The sequence below is a fragment of the Haliotis rufescens genome, unplaced genomic scaffold (genome assembly GCF_023055435.1).
Source record: "Haliotis rufescens isolate VD_foot unplaced genomic scaffold, xgHalRufe1.0.p SCAF_44, whole genome shotgun sequence".
In the NCBI taxonomy this organism is placed as follows: Eukaryota; Metazoa; Mollusca; class Gastropoda; order Lepetellida; family Haliotidae; genus Haliotis; species Haliotis rufescens.
The window spans coordinates 2169241-2186883 of record NW_025964157.1 but is presented as its reverse complement, the minus strand read 5'-3'; the positions used below and the strand labels follow the sequence as shown (position 1 = coordinate 2186883).

Sequence of the window (17643 nt, the reverse complement as noted above, 5' to 3'; positions counted from 1 at the left end):
GCGTTATACGACTCTTGCTCGGAAGTTGTTTGAGCAAGGCTACATCATTCAAGGCCTGAGTAAAACTTTCAAAAAGTTTTATGGTAGACATGTGAAGGACATTCCTAATTTGACGCATCAGTGACAAAAATGATGTTCGATGCAAATCCCTATGTTGACTTGTACCGTGTGTTTTCGTGTTTTTTTCCAGGTGAACAATTGACTTGCCTTTGCATGTGTTTGTGACGGGCGCCACAAGTGGAGCAGGATACGCTCACACTTTCGCGATCAATTAGTAATGATACCCAGTGTTCACGAAAAGGTGAGCGTATCCGCCCCACCGGGGCAGACAATCCAATTTCGGAATCAAAAATATTGGCAGAAGTGTGATAGTGTACCTTATAGTAATATCACTGGTTATTTAAAAATGAAAAACGGAAATAAAAGTAACTTTGGTCCACGATTTTTGTTGACATTCAACGAAATCTTCGAATGAACAGTACTTTCGTCTGTTATGTGTGATTAGTACTTAAAATGCAAATTGTTCATTTTTTAGATGTATGTTCAGTTGTAATATGTATATTTTGGTTTGACACCACTTTGAAGAGTATTCCAATTAGATTACGGCGTGTCAGCTTAATGTGGGAGGGCAGACTAAAGTGATGCAGGTCTCAGACGTTTACCGATTCGGTGAAACCTACGAGCTCGGGTATGGAGCTGTTAAACCTGGAAACATAATAGGGGCAAAGCGGGATTCGAACCCACAATCATAGGTTTCAAGTGCGCTTTGGACGTCTGGGCCACTCGTGTCCCCTCAAAACCATGGAATAAAATAGAGGGCAAAACTTAGATTCGAACCCGCGACAAGCAAATGCTTGCAGCTAAGGGCAATAACTCTGCACGGCGAGTTATATCGCCTTAGTGCACGGGTCATCCGAGCCCCATGGTTACACAGACACACGTTTGATAACATACTTAAATGAACTTATGTTTGTGTTGCAGTGGGTGTGGCCCTTATTACACACGTTATAGGAGGATGGGCGTGTCCTACAAATGCTGTAAACGACGTATTGATCTGTCTGTCAAACTTAACAAGTGGCATTCACGAAGAAGGAAAGAAGCTTGGCGAGGACTCCCATATAATTAAACATCACTGCAGGTAGGTGTGCGCAGTTGTTTTTTTAAGTCCAGTTTAATTATGAATTCTTTACGAAAAGGATACTGCAAAACTTGTGTATTGCAATGTTAACGTACAAGATACGACACGCTAGATTAAGCTAACACTGTACAAGGAGGATCCTTTACGGCGTGGTCCGGTAAATGGCCCTTCATTTCCTCACAATTATCGATACAATTTTAAAGAGAAAGTTAAATAGAGAGTACTCCGTGAATGGCTGGTGCGATTTAGAAAGTGGTCAAATGTAACACATGTTACATTTGGGATAACAGTTTCTTAGTAAAGTACAGATTCTTATAATTACAAGTCGTCCATTAAACTGAACTGCAGCAACGTCATACGTTCGCGTGAGGATGGTGCAGTCTCAACGATGAGGACGCCGATAATGTTTTGATGCTACACCAATGTTTCACGTCAGACGACGTAGCCCATAATCGCTTTATGGGGAGGTAAATCGTGATTAAGCAGAATGATAGACGCGCGGTCTTTATAGGACAGGTTGTGATGGAGTGTGGTTGTTTCCGTAATCCTGTAGCTTAGACATAAAGAGTCAAGGATGGTTAAACATTTGTCACTTATGTCAACGACTTGGCGTATCATGAGGTGAGGTGACACCGAATCGGAGTATCTCAGTGGGCTAGCAGTATAACATCAGCATTTCGATATGCACCCCCTCCTCCTCCTTCTCTCTCTCCCCCCCCCCCTCCACACACACACACACACACACACACACACACACACACACTGGTTGCAGCGATGATACTGACATCGGGAGGACGTCATGCGGCTGGAAATGAGCTTGTGGAAACACGAACAACGGGAGGTAACTCCGGTACTACCAACGACACACTCATTTTGACGGGTTAATTGGTTTGAGGCGACTATCATTTCCGTAAGAGGCGACTCTGCTTGTCGTAAGAGGCGACTATGCTTGACTATGCTTTTCGTAAGAGACGACCCTGCTTGTCGTAAGAGGCGACTATGCTTGCCGTAATAGGCGACTATGCTTGACTATGCTTTTCGTAAGAGACGACTATGCTTGACTATGCTTTCCGTAAGAGGCGACTATGCTTGTCGTAAGAGGCGACTCTGCTTGCCGTACCAGGCGACTCTGCTTGCCGTAACAGGCGACTATGCTTGACTATGCTTGACTATGCTTTCCGTAAGAGGCGACTATCATTTCCGTAAGAGGCGACTCTGCTTGCCGTAACAGGCGACTAACGGGATTAGGTGGTCAGACTTGCTGACTGACCATGTTGATGCATGTCATCGTATCCCAACAGACCGATCCAGTTGTGGCCGATAGCTTCCTGCTTCAGTTCTATTTTAGGGGTTATAGTTAAGGGAAACAACCACTGGCTAATCGCCATGACGTCACAGCCGGCGAAACTCGTTTGCGCGATGAATTTGGCTCAGGATACTTTGGTACCAGTCGTTTGTCAAAAATATCTAAAGAGGAGGGTTATATATATTCTGATTTGGGTTATATTTTAGTTGTCAAGTTATTTATGGTGAGAGAAAATGTTATGGTATATCTGTCAATGACGAAATCACCATTGCTGAGACTTAGAAGCGTGCGATACGTTGAACCACTCATGCCAAACACAGAATACCATTTGTCAATGTATAAATCTAACATGTCAATCATATATATTCATGCAGGGTAATTAAAGTGTTTTTACTTCCCATCGTTATTGTATGGAAACCGTAAACAAAAGCACAAGCAAGTGGGACCCGTGAAGATCCGGGGTAGAGTAGGTCTTCAGCAACCCATGCTTGCCATAAAAGGCGACTATGCTTGTCGTTAGAGGCGACTAACGGGATCGGGTGGTCAGGCTCGCTGACTTGGTTGATTCATGTCATCGTATCCCAATTGCGTGTATCGATGCACATGATGTCAGTCCGTGGATTATCTGGTCCAGACTCGATTATTTACAGACCGCCGTCATACAGCTGGAACAAACAAACAAACAAACAAAAGCAAGTGGCAAATGATGTTTATATCTATAAAATAGTGGATCAACAGTTACAACACGGCCCACTGTTTATATCTGTTGCTCTAAGTTAAGCCAATTTAACCTGTGAGGCATAGATGTAGAGGTTTTTTACGTAATAAAAATTAAAGAATAGTTAATAAAAACAAAGCAGTAAATTATTTCTCCTCTCTGCGACATTTTTTCACAATAATTGAATCATCAAATTTATTTCATTTGGACATCTTTATGTAGTTGATCATATGGGCCTGCTCAGAGGCTGATATCCAGATATCCTAGATCGGATGTCAGTAAAGTTTCCCTCTTAAGAAGTTTTAACATTTCTAATAACTCAGGAAATTATAGGTTAAAAATTCCCACTTTTGAACAAATAATATTTTTCCAATTTATATGTCAAGGGCGCTAATGTAAGAATATTCTAAATTTAGATAGAAATCGCTAGTCACACTTTATGAACTGCCAGTAGGTAGGTACATGTAAGTAACAATGACAAACATTGAGAGGATCTAAGAGGCAACGAGCACCTGCAGTTGTCTTGACCAAATAATTGGAAAATCCCGAAATCGGAAATCTGTGATGGGAACACAAGCTGAAAGGAGGGTTCGCAGTACTTCCAATCAATTAACTTGCATTGAAATAAAACGCAACACAAATTAAAACTCAATTATTATTTTTTATTCAAAAGAATTATCATGAATCCAAAAATTTTAACTGTTAACAACTAAACATGTAAATTAAGTACAACAAAATTCAAAGCTTTTATCAACAAAATTACATGTTGACATCATGACTTATTTATTAAGAAGCATAATTGTTTTATTGCATCAGAAGTCACATGCCTACAGGACATACCACTACATAATATAAATATCATTTTACAAACCAGAGAAAAGCATATCACATGTGAAGTGACAAGCATTACTTATTCATGAAATAGAATATATTTAGATTCAATTACTAGGTAGCGGGACACATGGAATTCATTAGATAGTCAAAAGTACATCCAAAGTATGCTTCACAAACTGGTGTGAGACAAATTTTTCTTAAAAAACAAAAGAACATAAAAACACCCAGGCTTCAGACCGGTTCCTATTTCTAGGATACGGACTGAACGTCATCCGAAATGACCTAAAGTTATGATTGGGTAAAATCCTTTCAAAAGTTGAAAAGAACCCACATGAATATGTTCCGAAGCCAGCAAAATAACTGTGAAGTAAATATGAAGCTCACTTTCAACAAAATCATAACCCAATCTTGAACAATCAACATCCTTAATAAACATTAGCTCTGGCTCACTCATCAACTACTGACAATCTCTTCAAAACCTGGTTAATGATTTTCTGTAAAGAATTACATCAATTCTGTATGAAACCCATTTCAATATTCATCACAATTATATAGGAAATTGATTACGATTATAGAGTTTATTCTGTAACAGAATTGATCAGGCACTCTGGATAATGCCTGACCAGGTTGTGACAAAGAGATGCTGCCTTTGTTTTTACGAACTCTTTGTATCTTGAAATAAGTCTTACTTGTTATGATATAGGTAATCACTTTCAACACTATCTTTTAATAAATATGCTATATAAAAAGCACTTTGTCCTAAAGCAAGAGCCAACAAGCTATATACCATGTGGATGTTGCACCATGAATCATTGAATCTTTGTTTATTTGTCCTGCATTTAAATTTGATATGGCATCAATCAAATAATTGATTGGAATAATTATTTATTACTTTATAATTTATATCATTACTTTACCATATAAACTTAAGGAATCTGAGTTCTTTAAAAAATATCTTGCTATCAATTCCTGTAAATTAATTAAAATAATTTATAAAATTAATTTACAGGAGTATAATTTCACTGAATTGACTAAAATGAGGATCGGGTGGTCAGTTTGTGTTTATTTGTTTGTTTGTTGTTTAACGCCGCGCTCAGCAGTATTCCAGCTATATGACGGCGGTCTGTATATAATTGAGTCTGGATCAGACAATCCAGTGATTAACATCATAAGCATCGATCTACGCAACTGGGATACGATGACATGCATCAACCATGTCAGCGAGCCTGACCACCCGATTCCGTTAGTCGCCTCTTAAGACAAACATAGTCGCTTCCTACAACAGGCATGGGTTGGACATTTTGTATAAAATGAAAGCAAATGCCACCTGAAGGTTACTGAGAAAACAATATGTGAAATGCTGGACTTCCTCATTGATAACATCTACGTACAATTTGGAGGTAAGACATTTAGGCAAGAAGTAGACATCCCCATGGGCACCAATTGTGCTCCCCTTCTTGCGGATCTGTTTGTTTATGCATATGAATCGGAATTTTTGTTTGGATTGGCAAAGTCAAGTCATTCTCCTAAAAACTGTATGACAAGAGGGATGACCTCAACATTCCAATAGTCAACTTTCCCTTCATGTCGAGCAATAATTATTCCAGGAGCTTCAGCCTTTGGTGTGTACAGTTCACAACTTTTGAGATACAATCCAGCATGCTCTTTCTACCAAGATTTCAAAGAGCGTCATACAACTCTTGTTCAGAAGTTGCGTGATCAAGGTTACAACATTCAAGGCCTCAGTAAAACTTTCAAAAGTTTTATGGTAGACATGTGGAGGACATTTCCAAATTTGACGCATCACTGACAAAAATGATGTCCGATTCAATTCCCTATGTTGACTTGTACCAAATATCCCCGTGTTTTTTTCGGTGAAGAGTTGACTTGCCTTTGCATGTGTTTGTGACAAGTGCCACCGTTGGGTCAGGTTACGCTCACCTTTTCGCGAACACATGGTATAATCAGGTCTTCGAAAAGCATTTCCTTACATGGTATTATAATATATTTGATTGTGATTCATAAACACATGCTCATGATATAGTCGGAATCGTACACTCGACTCTGCTATGCAGAGATTTCTATTGGATATGGAAAGACTTTTGTCGCTATATTTCCCGAAGACCTATGCTAACTCGGATCTCACGGGTGCAATTTGACTTTAAGGCTTTGCGTCATCATTATACCACGGATGTGTGGATTGTTGCTCTTGTTTTCCTCCCAGATTTGCTTGGTCTGGACTTGAGTGTTTATAGCCTGTCCTGACAGGACAAGAGACTGCCTTAAAATCACTACCATTCTCTTGGAAAGTCCTCTATACCTAACTCTCTTGCCGTCTGTTTCAGGACAGGGGAATTCAAGTCAGCTATTGTGTGTGTTGAGCGAATCTTCCATGACTGTCGCCATCGAAAGGATCTCCTCTTCCTGCTCAAGAAACTGGCTGACCCCGACAGCATCAGGAAGGCGTTCGGCGAACTGTGTGCCAACCTTGACTGTACGTATGACAGCGACGCATACGTGAGTGAGTGAGTGAGTCTGGTTTAATGCCGCTTTGAACAGTATTACCGTTATATCACGGCGTGTCAGCTTAATGTGGGAGGAAAGCCCGAAATGATTCAGGTCTCGGATTTTTACCACCTTGGTGAAACCCACGAGCACGGGTATGGTGCTGACAAACCAAGAAACATAACTGAGGCGAACCGGGATTCGAAACCCACAATCATAGATTTCTTGAGTGTCCAAGGGACGCAAGTCTCCACAGCGAATTGAGGCGCCTTAGACGACTGGACCCCGTACCCCTATTTACCTTTGAAATATTAATGTGTGTGTATGAGATAAACACATGTTGTGAAGTAGGTTGTCGACCAGCCTGTGAATATGGTGTGATGTTCCCAATGTGAGTGCCTCTGTACCACGAGTCACTAGGCGGTAGGCGATGGGTACATTGTCTCATTCACCCGGTACATCACACCATATACCCCGAGGGAACGGTTGACAACGAATGTACCTTACCGGCATAATTTTCGACCGTTTATCTAAAATGTATTCATAAGAATGGTAAGCGAACCGTTCCACCGACACCTTTGCAGCTTGAAGACGCAGTAAAGACATCCAGAGTTATCGCCCTTTCATTACAATCAGATGTTCTCGGTTAAGTTCGGTGAACTGTATTTGACAGCCGTTTAGTGTCGAGATGATTCAATCATGTTACTTCTTGGCGGGCTTGCGTTTGATTTCCACACCCTAGACGTCCAAGTTTAACCTGTTGACCAGCGTTTTATCAGCGATAACTGTGCTTGTCCAATGTTAGCGCATGTTAACTGATTAAAGTCATACAGAACACCCGGGATGAGCAACTCTGGTTGACAGTCTCCAATTGACGAGTTAGTTAAAACTTATTCCTTTCATTTATTAGCATTTTTTAATGAATTTAATTAACTAATTTACATATAAGTACTGATCGTGTATATTTATTTTGATGTGGGCCAGGAAAATTTACCTTTTGATTGTTGATATATGTATACTTAAGAATCAATAATGCAAATTTGATGATGATTTTTGATGCATCCCTTTTAGATGTTCTTCACGTTATTTTGAAATTGCTGGTCGTTTTACATGCATTAAATAAAGAAGGTATGATGGCAAAAGAATTGGTCAAAAGCGCCAGGCTAGCTGAGAACATCAACAATCGAAAGTTAAATATGCTATCAATATCATGTAAATTATAATAATTGAAAGCTTTTATTCGTGGTTGAATAAATAATTTAAACTAGCGAACCTTAAGGATGACGTCACTTGGAGGCTGCTAATCAGAATATGACCGAGGTATGACGTAAATCCGTTAACTTGTGCTAACATTGGTCTACCAAGGTTAATGTGGGTCATATGTCGGTCACTTGGGTCTTCCAGGTTTTTAAATCGAACACAAGCAGTGTCGGTGTACAAGTACCTCATGTGCGTTATAGAAATACAGTAAACTACGGTTATAACGAACTCAAAGGGACCACAATTTTTAGTTCGTTATAACCGTAGTTCGTTAAAAGTATATATACAGCATATATACAGCAAATGTACGGGACCCAAAAACAGTTCGTTATATCCGCCGGTTCGTTATAAGCGTGTTCGTTATAAACGTAGTTTACTGTACTCTCTTTTATAGTTGCCACCAAGTTGCGTCACTCAGGAAAGATCAACTGATTGGTGTTCGAATGTAAACTTATCGATATAATGACCCTTGCTCGTTTGTTTAAAGGAAGCGTTTCACTTCCGGACTTGCCCCACGACCTGCCACGCCTCGACATGCCTGTGATTTTGCAGCCTGGTTCCCTGGGCATGCTGTGCTGGTGTAGCGTCAGCGCAGCATACCCAGGGAACCAGGCTGGTGATAGTGTTAAATACTTAGACTCACCAGTGAAGATCCGGGTCAGACTAGGTCTTCAGCAATCTATGCTTGTCACTCAGTCATTCACTGTGATCCCTATGTTTCATTGTGTAGTATACATCAAGTCAAGCAGCTGTATGATGAAGCAGGATGAAAGAATCACGCCGTGTTACAAGCAGATTGAGGAGACATTCAACGTCAGCATCCACCAGTCTAAAACAGTCAACGAGGAAATTCACAGCTTCTGCGGGTGTGTACAAGAGCGCTTGTCTTAGCAAGTATCGGATATTTATGTAACATACACCACACTGCACAAAGTAATTACTTACCCGTGAAGACCCGGGTTAGAGTTGGTCTTCAGCAACCCTGCTTGTTGTAAGAAGCGGGATCGGCTGGTCAGGCTCCCTGACTTGGTTGATGCATGTCATTGTATCCCAATTGTGGAGGTCAATGCTTATGATGTCAAGTACTGGATTGTCTGGTCCAGACTCGATTATTTACAGAACGCCGTCATTTAATTGGAATGTTGCTGAGTGTGGCGTTAAGCAATAACAAACAATTGCTTATTACTTGAAAGCCAACCGTCCATGCCCATGAAGGATTTTAACGTCATCTATGCTACACGTTACCTGCACTTGTGCCTGCCTTGCTAATTTTACTCCGCCTTGTGCTTTCACCTCACTGTGAGGCCGTCCATTATTTCATATTCTGGGTTTTGGTTTTGGTTTGACAAAACAATTTTTTTCAGAAATAACAAGCAATAACCAGAAATTGAGTCTTTTACTTCCAATGTTACCCTAATATTAACATCAATTGGTGCACACACACACGCACGCACGCACGCACACACATACACACACTCACACAAAGAGACACACACACAGTCACTCACTCATTCACACACACTCACATACACCCACACTGACACACACACACTCACGCACACACATAAACACACACACACCCACACCCACACCCACGCACAGACAAACACACAAAAACACACCACACACACCAAGCACACACACACACACACACGCGCGCGGACGGTCACTGGAAAACTGCTCACTAAACATAACTCAACGTCTCCTATTTCTCTTCCAGCTTTCAGAACGGGATACGGGGATGCATCATACAACCGGTGCACGTGTACTGCGGACACGCCATAGTGGACCTCCTGAACACTTTCATGAAAGGAGTTACCTCCCCTGTTTGCAACGAACATGCAAGCGACGGTTTCCGCTTCAAACCTCTCGCCTCTTTGATTGTCCTGTCAAGTTATCTATTACTTCTGTTTCAAACGTAGCGACTCTGTCAGATGCTTCAGTGCCTTATCATTTAGCTTGGTGTATTTGGGAAGGTCTTGTTCAAGTGACCTGAACTGACAGCGGGAGAAATATGCCACTTTTTCATTTCTCTTGACCTGACAGTAGGCGAGGTGAAATGGGGTTGAACGTCCCGTCAAACGTTATTGAACTTATATAGCGACATGCATGTATGCACGTGTGCGTGTATGTCAGAGGCTGATTGTACTAGTCAGGACTGATGCCGATTATAGTGCTAGCCCACTAAGGTACCATGCCGCAGTTTAACATGAATACCCCACTCACACACACTATACTGACTCCGAGCTGACCAGTCCTTGTTTTAACCCCTTAATGCCGAGCGCCAGATAGGGTAACAACAAGTACCACCGTTTTTTAACGTCTTTTTGGTGTGACGCGGCCGGGCATCGAACCCCGGACCTTCCGCTCTCCGGGTGGACGCTATACCACTTGACCACGAAGGCTCTGACCTGACAGTAAGGAACATGAGACACGAGAGATATAGGAGAGGTTGAACCCCAAGAGGTTGAATTTGAGTTTGAGGTTGATGCAGTTGCAGGTCGAATCGTTTTCGGCTGGTAATGTTAACTGCCGTATGAACGATCGTGGTTTTGCAAGAGCGATATCTGTTCATATTTTGTAATTAATATACGGAGACTTCATATTGTGAGGCAGTAGCCAGGGTCACCGGGTCAGGTTTTAACAAGATGCTGAACAGATCGTGTTTCTTTCAAGTAAATACAATTATTGGTCTCGTGAAATGGGAAATATTAATAACGCTCATCATTTATTCCCATCACGAAATAATAATATTATACACATGTCGTGACGAAGAGTGTTTTGTTTTGATGAAGCTGGAGAGAGAGAGGGAGAGAGAGAGAGAGAAAGAGAGAGAGAGGGAGAGAGAGAGAGAGAGAGAGAGTTTTATATTTGTTGTATTGACAGGCAGATGACGTTATTCCAATGGTCGGCCATATATGTAATCATATAATAAAAGCGGCAAAACATTTCCATAATCATAAAAAATTCTTTCAAAAGCCACTGTCCACTGCACGATTCCAACTATTTCCTATACATGTGTTTATGATTCAGCGTCGAATGGCGATGGCACCAGGTGTTCAACAAAAGGTGTTTGTATTCTGCCTTGAGGCCTTTAATGCTGTAAACCTGATCATGTAGCGGTTCAGCAATATTCGTATGAGTAACTTTGAAATTTTGGTCGAAAGTACATGTTCGATTGTACCTCTAAAGTTGTGAAATGTAGACACCATAGTAGGAGATCCTGGAATATGGGGAAAGCTAAACTTGACTATTGGAAAACCGAAGTCGCCCCTCTTAACGCAGCGTCAACACCTTTCAGTAACTGCACTCATACACTTAGGCGTATACTCTGTTTGTATGTATAGTTGATGATGTGAATGTGGGTGTTGAACTGTTAAAGGATGCAGTGAATGATGTGAATGTGGGTGTTGAATTGTTAAAGGATGCAGTGAATGATGTGAATGTGGGTGTTGAACTGTTAAAGGATGCAGTGAATGATGTGAATGTTGGTGTTGAACTGTTAAAGGATGCAGTGAATGATGTGAATGTTGGTGTTGAACTGTTAAAGGATGCAGTGAATGACGTGAATGTAGGTGTTGAATTGTTAAAGGATGCAGTGAATGATGTGAATGTTGGTGTTGAACTGTTAAAGGATGCAGTGAATGATGTGAGTGTAGGTGTTGAACTGTTAAAGGATGCAGTGAATGATGTGAATGTTGGTGTTGAATTGTTAAAGGATGCAGTGAATGATGTGAATGTGGGTGTTGAATTGTTAAAGGATGCAGTGAATGATGTGAATGTTGGTGTTGAACTGTTAAAGGATGCAGTGAATGATGTGAATGTGGGTGTTGAACTGTTAAAGGATGCAGTGAATGACGTGAATGTAGGTGTTGAACTGTTAAAGGATGCAGTGAATGATGTGAATGTAGGTGTTGAACTGTTAAAGGATGCAGTGAATGATGTGAATGTTGGTGTTGAACTGTTAAAGGATGCAGTGAATGATGTGAATGTTGGTGTTGAACTGTTAAAGGATGCAGTGAATGACGTGAATGTAGGTGTTGAACTGTTAAAGGATGCAGTGAATGATGCGAATGTAGGTGTTGAACTGTTAAAGGATGCAGTGAATGATGTGAATGTTGGTGTTGAACTGTTAAAGGATGCAGTGAATGATGTGAATGTTGGTGTTGAACTGTTAAAGGATGCAGTGAATGATGTCAATGTAGGTGTTGAACTGTTAAAGGATGCAGTGAATGACGTGAATGTAGGTGTTGAACTGTTAAAGGATGCAGTGAATGATGTGAATGTTGGTGTTGAACTGTTAAAGGATGCAGTGAATGATGTGAATGTTGGTGTTGAACTGTTAAAGGATGCAGTGAATGACGTGAATGTAGGTGTTGAACTGTTAAAGGATGCAGTGAATGATGCGAATGTAGGTGTTGAACTGTTAAAGGATGCAGTGAATGATGTGAATGTTGGTGTTGAACTGTTAAAGGATGCAGTGAATGATGTGAATGTAGGTGTTGAACTGTTAAAGGATGCAGTGAATGATGTGAATGTAGGTGTTGAACTGTTAAAGGATGCAGTGAATGATGTGAATGTTGGTGTTGAACTGTTAAAGGATGCAGTGAATGATGTGAATGTGGGTGTTGAATTGTTAAAGGATGCAGTGAATGATGTGAATGTTGGTGTTGAACCGTTAAAGGATGCAGTGAATGATGTGAATGTAGGTGTTGAACTGTTAAAGGATGCAGTGAATGATGTAAATGTTGGTGTTGAACTGTTACAGGATGCAGTGAATGATGTGAATGTAGGTGTTGAACTGTTAAAGGACGCAGTGAATGATGTGAATGTTGGTGTTGAACTGTTAAAGGATGCAGTGAATGATGTGAATGTAGGTGTTGAACTGTTAAAGGATGCAGTGAATGATGTGAATGTTGGTGTTGAACTGTTAAAGGATGCAGTGAATGATGTGAATGTGGGTGTTGAATTGTTAAAGGATGCAGTGAATGATGTGAATGTTGGTGTTGAATTGTTAAAGGATGCAGTGAATGATGTGAATGTAGGTGTTGAATTGTTAAATGAAGCAGTGAATGCTGAGAATGTAGGTGTTGAATTGTTAAAGGATGTAATGTATGTGGATGTCAGCGTTGTGTTGTTAAAGGATGTAATGAATGTAGTTGTTTTGCTGTTAAAGGACGCAGTGTGTGATGTCATCGCACGTGTTGAAATGTTAAATGATGCGACAGTATATTTTGTATTTGCAAAACATTCAATGTTGGCCTTTTAATGGAGGTGTATATATAAAGGATGCAGTGCACACCATGATGATGTTGTGTTTATAAAGGAAGTTGTGTAGACCTTTTACTGTTGTGTTACATATATTTATATATATATAGTCTGTGTATGATGTGAAAGAAATAATCATTTCGATCAATGGTGCAGTATAAGCTGTGTAATTGTACAAGCTGTCCTTTGTCATGTCCGCCCTTTGTCCCGTGTCCTATTTAAAATCGGTGCGCCCTACTTGTAATGAACTCGTTGGTGCTTTGTACCTAAGTACATCGTAAATTGCAAGAGAAGAGAGTAAGAGAATGAGCACAGAGTACCAACTGACCCGTACCAACTGCTAGCTCCTGCTGGCGGAGTGTGTGTGTGTGTGTGTGTGTGTGGGGGGGGGGGGGGGGGGGGGGGGGGGTCTTGTAGCTGAATAAAGGCTACTAGTTGATGTTCCTGTACTGTCTGTATTTGAATGTCTGGAAACGACGAATGGTGAATCACTCCCACGATTTAAAAAAAAAGTGCAAGCAGAAATGTTGCTATTAATCTTTATTTTTCATACCGAATGATATCGTTGATGGCCCAAGTCAGACATAGTAAGACAACATCTAGTCATGTGAATTTAAGTTTGGTAAATCAATAGTTGTTCCAGTATCGGGGAAATCCGACCAGAATGAATGTAATTAGTTTCGTGAATATCCTAGTTTGCCTTAGATTACAACGTGAGACCAGCTGCTGCCTTCCTGCGGTGATGCCGTGCTCGTGTGTAACTTACTGTATAATATGTTGCTGCCAACATGTTCTCGTGCAGGAACTGTTATATTGCTGACTACACATGCTTACATGAACTAGCTAATATAGTGCCTACATGATGTCTTATAGTAGCTAATATAATCCTGTCTATTTGATCGTGTGTAGGAGTTAAGATATTGCCTACATAATCTCGTGACAAAGGTAAAATATTGTCTACATGATCTCGTTTAGTAGCTAACATATTGCTGATATTTGATTTCGTGTAGTAGCTAATATATTGCTGACTATTTGATCTATTGTTGTAGCTAACATATTGCTGATATTTGATCTCGTGTAGGAGCTAATATATTGCTGACTATTTGATCTCGTGTAGGAGCTAACATATTGCTGACTATTTGATCTCGTGTAGTGGCTAATATATTGCTGACTATTTGATCTCGTGTAGTGGCTAATATATTGCTGACTATTTGATCTCGTGTAATGGCTAATATATTGCTGACTATTTGATCTCGTGTAGTGGCTAATATATTGCTGACTATTTGATCTCGTGTAATGGCTAATATATTGCTGACTATTTGATCTCGTGTAGTGGCTAATATATTGCTGACTATTTGATCTCGTGTAGTGGCTAATATATTGCTGACTATTTGATCTCGTGTAATGGCTAATATATGACCTACATGATCTCGTGTAGTAGCTAACATATTGCTGACTATTTGATCTCGTGTAGTAGCTAATATATTGTCTACATGATCTCCTGTAGTAGCTAATATATTGCTGACTACATGGTCTCGTGGTGTGACATTGTGAGATAGACCACGATGATTTTACTGTTGTGCTATATATGTCGGTGCTTCCGACTCTTGCTCAGAAGTTGTTTGATCAAGGTTACAACATTCCTGGTCTCAGTAAAGCTTACAGTTTTATGGTAGACATGTTGAGGACATTTCCAAATTTGACGCATCAGTGACAAAAATGATATCCGATGCAATTCCCTATTTTGACTTGTACCATATGTTCCCGTGCTTTTTCAGGTGAACAGTTGAATTGCCTTTGCATGTGTTTGTGACGGGTACCGACGGTGTGGCAGGATACGCTCACCTTTTCGCGAAAACCTGGTATCGTCACTATTTGATAGTGATTCATAAACACATGCTTTTGATATAGTCTGAATCGTACAATCGACTGTGCTTTATGCAGAGAGCTCTATTGTATATGAAAAGGGTTTTGTCGCTTATTTACAAAATAACAGGAACATTTTCTGGTCAACAATTCCTATGTGTATAAAGATCTATTGAGGGATTGCTGCTTGAAAGTTACAGTAATAAACTGCTATTGAAATCCTGTTTACGTACAATAATCCCGGTTGCTTCAAATAGGAACCCAAGGGTTAAATGGATTGTCGTCCAATATTCATAATTATTATATACTTCAGTGTGAAAAAGTGAGTTTTCCGAATTTGAGAAAAGTGATTTTTTCATTACAGTGAACATTGCACTAGATATTTCACTGCTGCGAACATATCACTTTGACGGAACTATTGTCATACAAAAGTTACTTCCCCTTAAATTGTCTCCCTTTATCGTAAGTGTCTGGCCCGTACACAGACTGTTGACTTCTGTTTTAGGTTACTTCCACATTGACAAGGCAAAATAATGACAAATAGTCATTTATTGAGTAAATATCGCTTAAGCCGCTAGTTATTCTCTTGAAAATGTTTCGTTATAAACTGTGAATTTCTCATTTTACTCGTCAATCGAGACTGCTCGTTTCTCAAAACGTCATTTTAGTTACTTGCCTGACAAGCGTGTATTCTTTCGCTTCCAACAGCGGTCTCGTAGTTTTCAAGAATATGTTTGGTTAAAGTTGATTTCGTATATTATATAATATTTACAGAAATTTCGTGATCCTAAATATGTTTTGTTACTTTAGTTTTTAAGACTTTGCAAACGGAACTACTTTTTAGTCGCAAATACAAGGGGTGGTTAGGTAAGGAGAATTTACGTTTCAAGGTTTAACATTTGTAATGAAAACATTTAATTTTCCGGCAGACAACTACACAACAAGTATATAATAAATAGGATATTCCACATGTCTCGAGAAATATCATGTTTCTCTCATCTCGTGACGGAGATCTCGTGAAATGGAGATACTTTACTCGACACATGAAATGTCCTCTATATGAGTGTTGCGATGAACATTGTTTTAAACGTCACTTCCAAAGCTTCAAACACTTTCTACAAGATCATTTTATTATATGAAAGAACACACACAAAGGAAAGATATATGCTGAATTGACAATGCCGACTCTATGTTTTTCCCCAATTACGAACTATAATATCATGTCTTTCTCGCTTGAGTGCATGTGCTTATTCGTTACCTATAGACATAGAGCGAGGGTGTAGTCAGTGGCAGAAGGCGCAGTATAACATTACGTTTACCCCGGCCAAGTTGATGTTACTACATATTACTTGCCATAAGAGACCAAAATCATACAATTTCAGGAAGTATGTTACCGAGCACTTGCTGATGGACGTGTTCGCTGATGGAAAATCGCTATCAGGGTCTGTTGATTTTTTGCGCTGTTTTTGTTGTTGTAGCATTTTTGTGATATTTGGAGTGAAATAAGCTTCTGTCGTTCTTACTAATTACAATGTAAGCGAATGTGAAATGTATGTTTTGGATATTTTTAATAAATGTTATGTAAATATAAACAATATTTGTCTTAGTGCCTTATTTCTATATACTAAGCGAACTTCAATTGGATGTACATCGGAAATGTCTATATACGAACGACGATAAACAAAGACTTGTGTCGAACAAATTCGGTCGTGGACAAAATACAAATGACTCGTTGGATCCTAGATTCGCCTCGTAGATGACCCTTGGTCTGTCCTGCCACAACCGTGCTCGTGGGTTGTGATCACGTTGACAACGTCTGTAATATGTGTCACTGAAGCCAACTCATATGAGTTGTGCGCTGTTAACAGGAAGATCAACAAACAGCGCTTTTATCAGTTTGTTAACGCCGCAATCCAATATTCCATCTGACGGAGGTCTGTAAATTATCGAGTCGGGACAAGACAATCCAGTACTTGGTATACGAGGACATGCATCAACCATGTCAGCGAGCCTGAGCACCCGATCCTACAAGCACAGTCGCCTTTACGTTAAGCATGGGTTGCTGAAGACCTGGTCTATCCCGGATCTTGACGGGTGTATTTTTATCAGTACCAATAATGCCTAACAAAACCCACTACGAGTGAGTGAGTGAGTGAGTGAGTGAGTGAGTCAGTCAGTGAGTGAGGTTTTACGCCGCTTTCAGCGGTATTCCAGGATACCTGAAATGGGCTTCACTCATTGTACCAATGTTGGGAATCGAACCCGGGTCTCTGGCGTGACGAGCGAACGCTTTAACCACTAGGCCACCTCGGCGACCCTGAACTCACTAACAACGAAAGATTTTCTTCAAGATATTTATTTACCGAATATAACAATGATGATGATATGTAGCGAAACATTTGAAGTAACAAAACAAAATTGTAAGATTAAACAACAACAGTAAATTCAAATTGAAAATGAAACCCATGAGACTTAAACAGCCAATCATTGAATCTGTAAGACATACATACACGAGGAAGTACATTATACACGTGTCCTATCTGGTAACGTTATCTGACTAAATAGAAAACAAACACACATATCACGTTATCCCTCTACAATTTAATAAGTGTGGTGTTTTCAGCGCTGAGATATACATACTGACGTTAAGCTAAATTAAAAATATATATAAAAAATCTTGTGTCCGGTAAAAAATCATGTACTTTACTTGCCACCCTGAATATTGTTTATCCTCAATGATCTATCGCA

At 40.0% G+C, this 17643-nt stretch overlaps 2 protein-coding genes across 3 annotated transcripts in view; both read left to right on the top strand.

Moving 5' to 3' along the window:
- The window catches only part of LOC124136059, a 125355-nt gene extending 115447 nt beyond the window's left edge, over positions 1-9908 (top strand). For both annotated transcript variants that reach the window (XM_046501830.2, XM_046501831.2), the window contains exons 2-5: positions 982-1138; positions 6342-6490; positions 8492-8627; positions 9482-9908. In XM_046501830.2, the coding sequence (XP_046357786.2) occupies positions 982-1138; positions 6342-6490; positions 8492-8627; positions 9482-9683 (644 nt within the window). In that variant the 3' untranslated portion in view covers positions 9684-9908. The remainder of the gene's footprint in view (positions 1-981; positions 1139-6341; positions 6491-8491; positions 8628-9481) is intronic.
- Positions 9909-10806: 898 nt separating this feature from the next.
- On the top strand, positions 10807-13772 carry LOC125372632 (kinetochore protein SLK19-like). The gene is made up of 3 exons (XM_048383087.1): positions 10807-10863; positions 11144-12844; positions 13725-13772. Exons 1-3 carry the CDS (start codon positions 10807-10809, stop codon positions 13770-13772), a joined length of 1806 nt encoding a protein of 601 aa, XP_048239044.1.
- The last annotated feature ends 3871 nt before the right edge of the window (positions 13773-17643 follow it).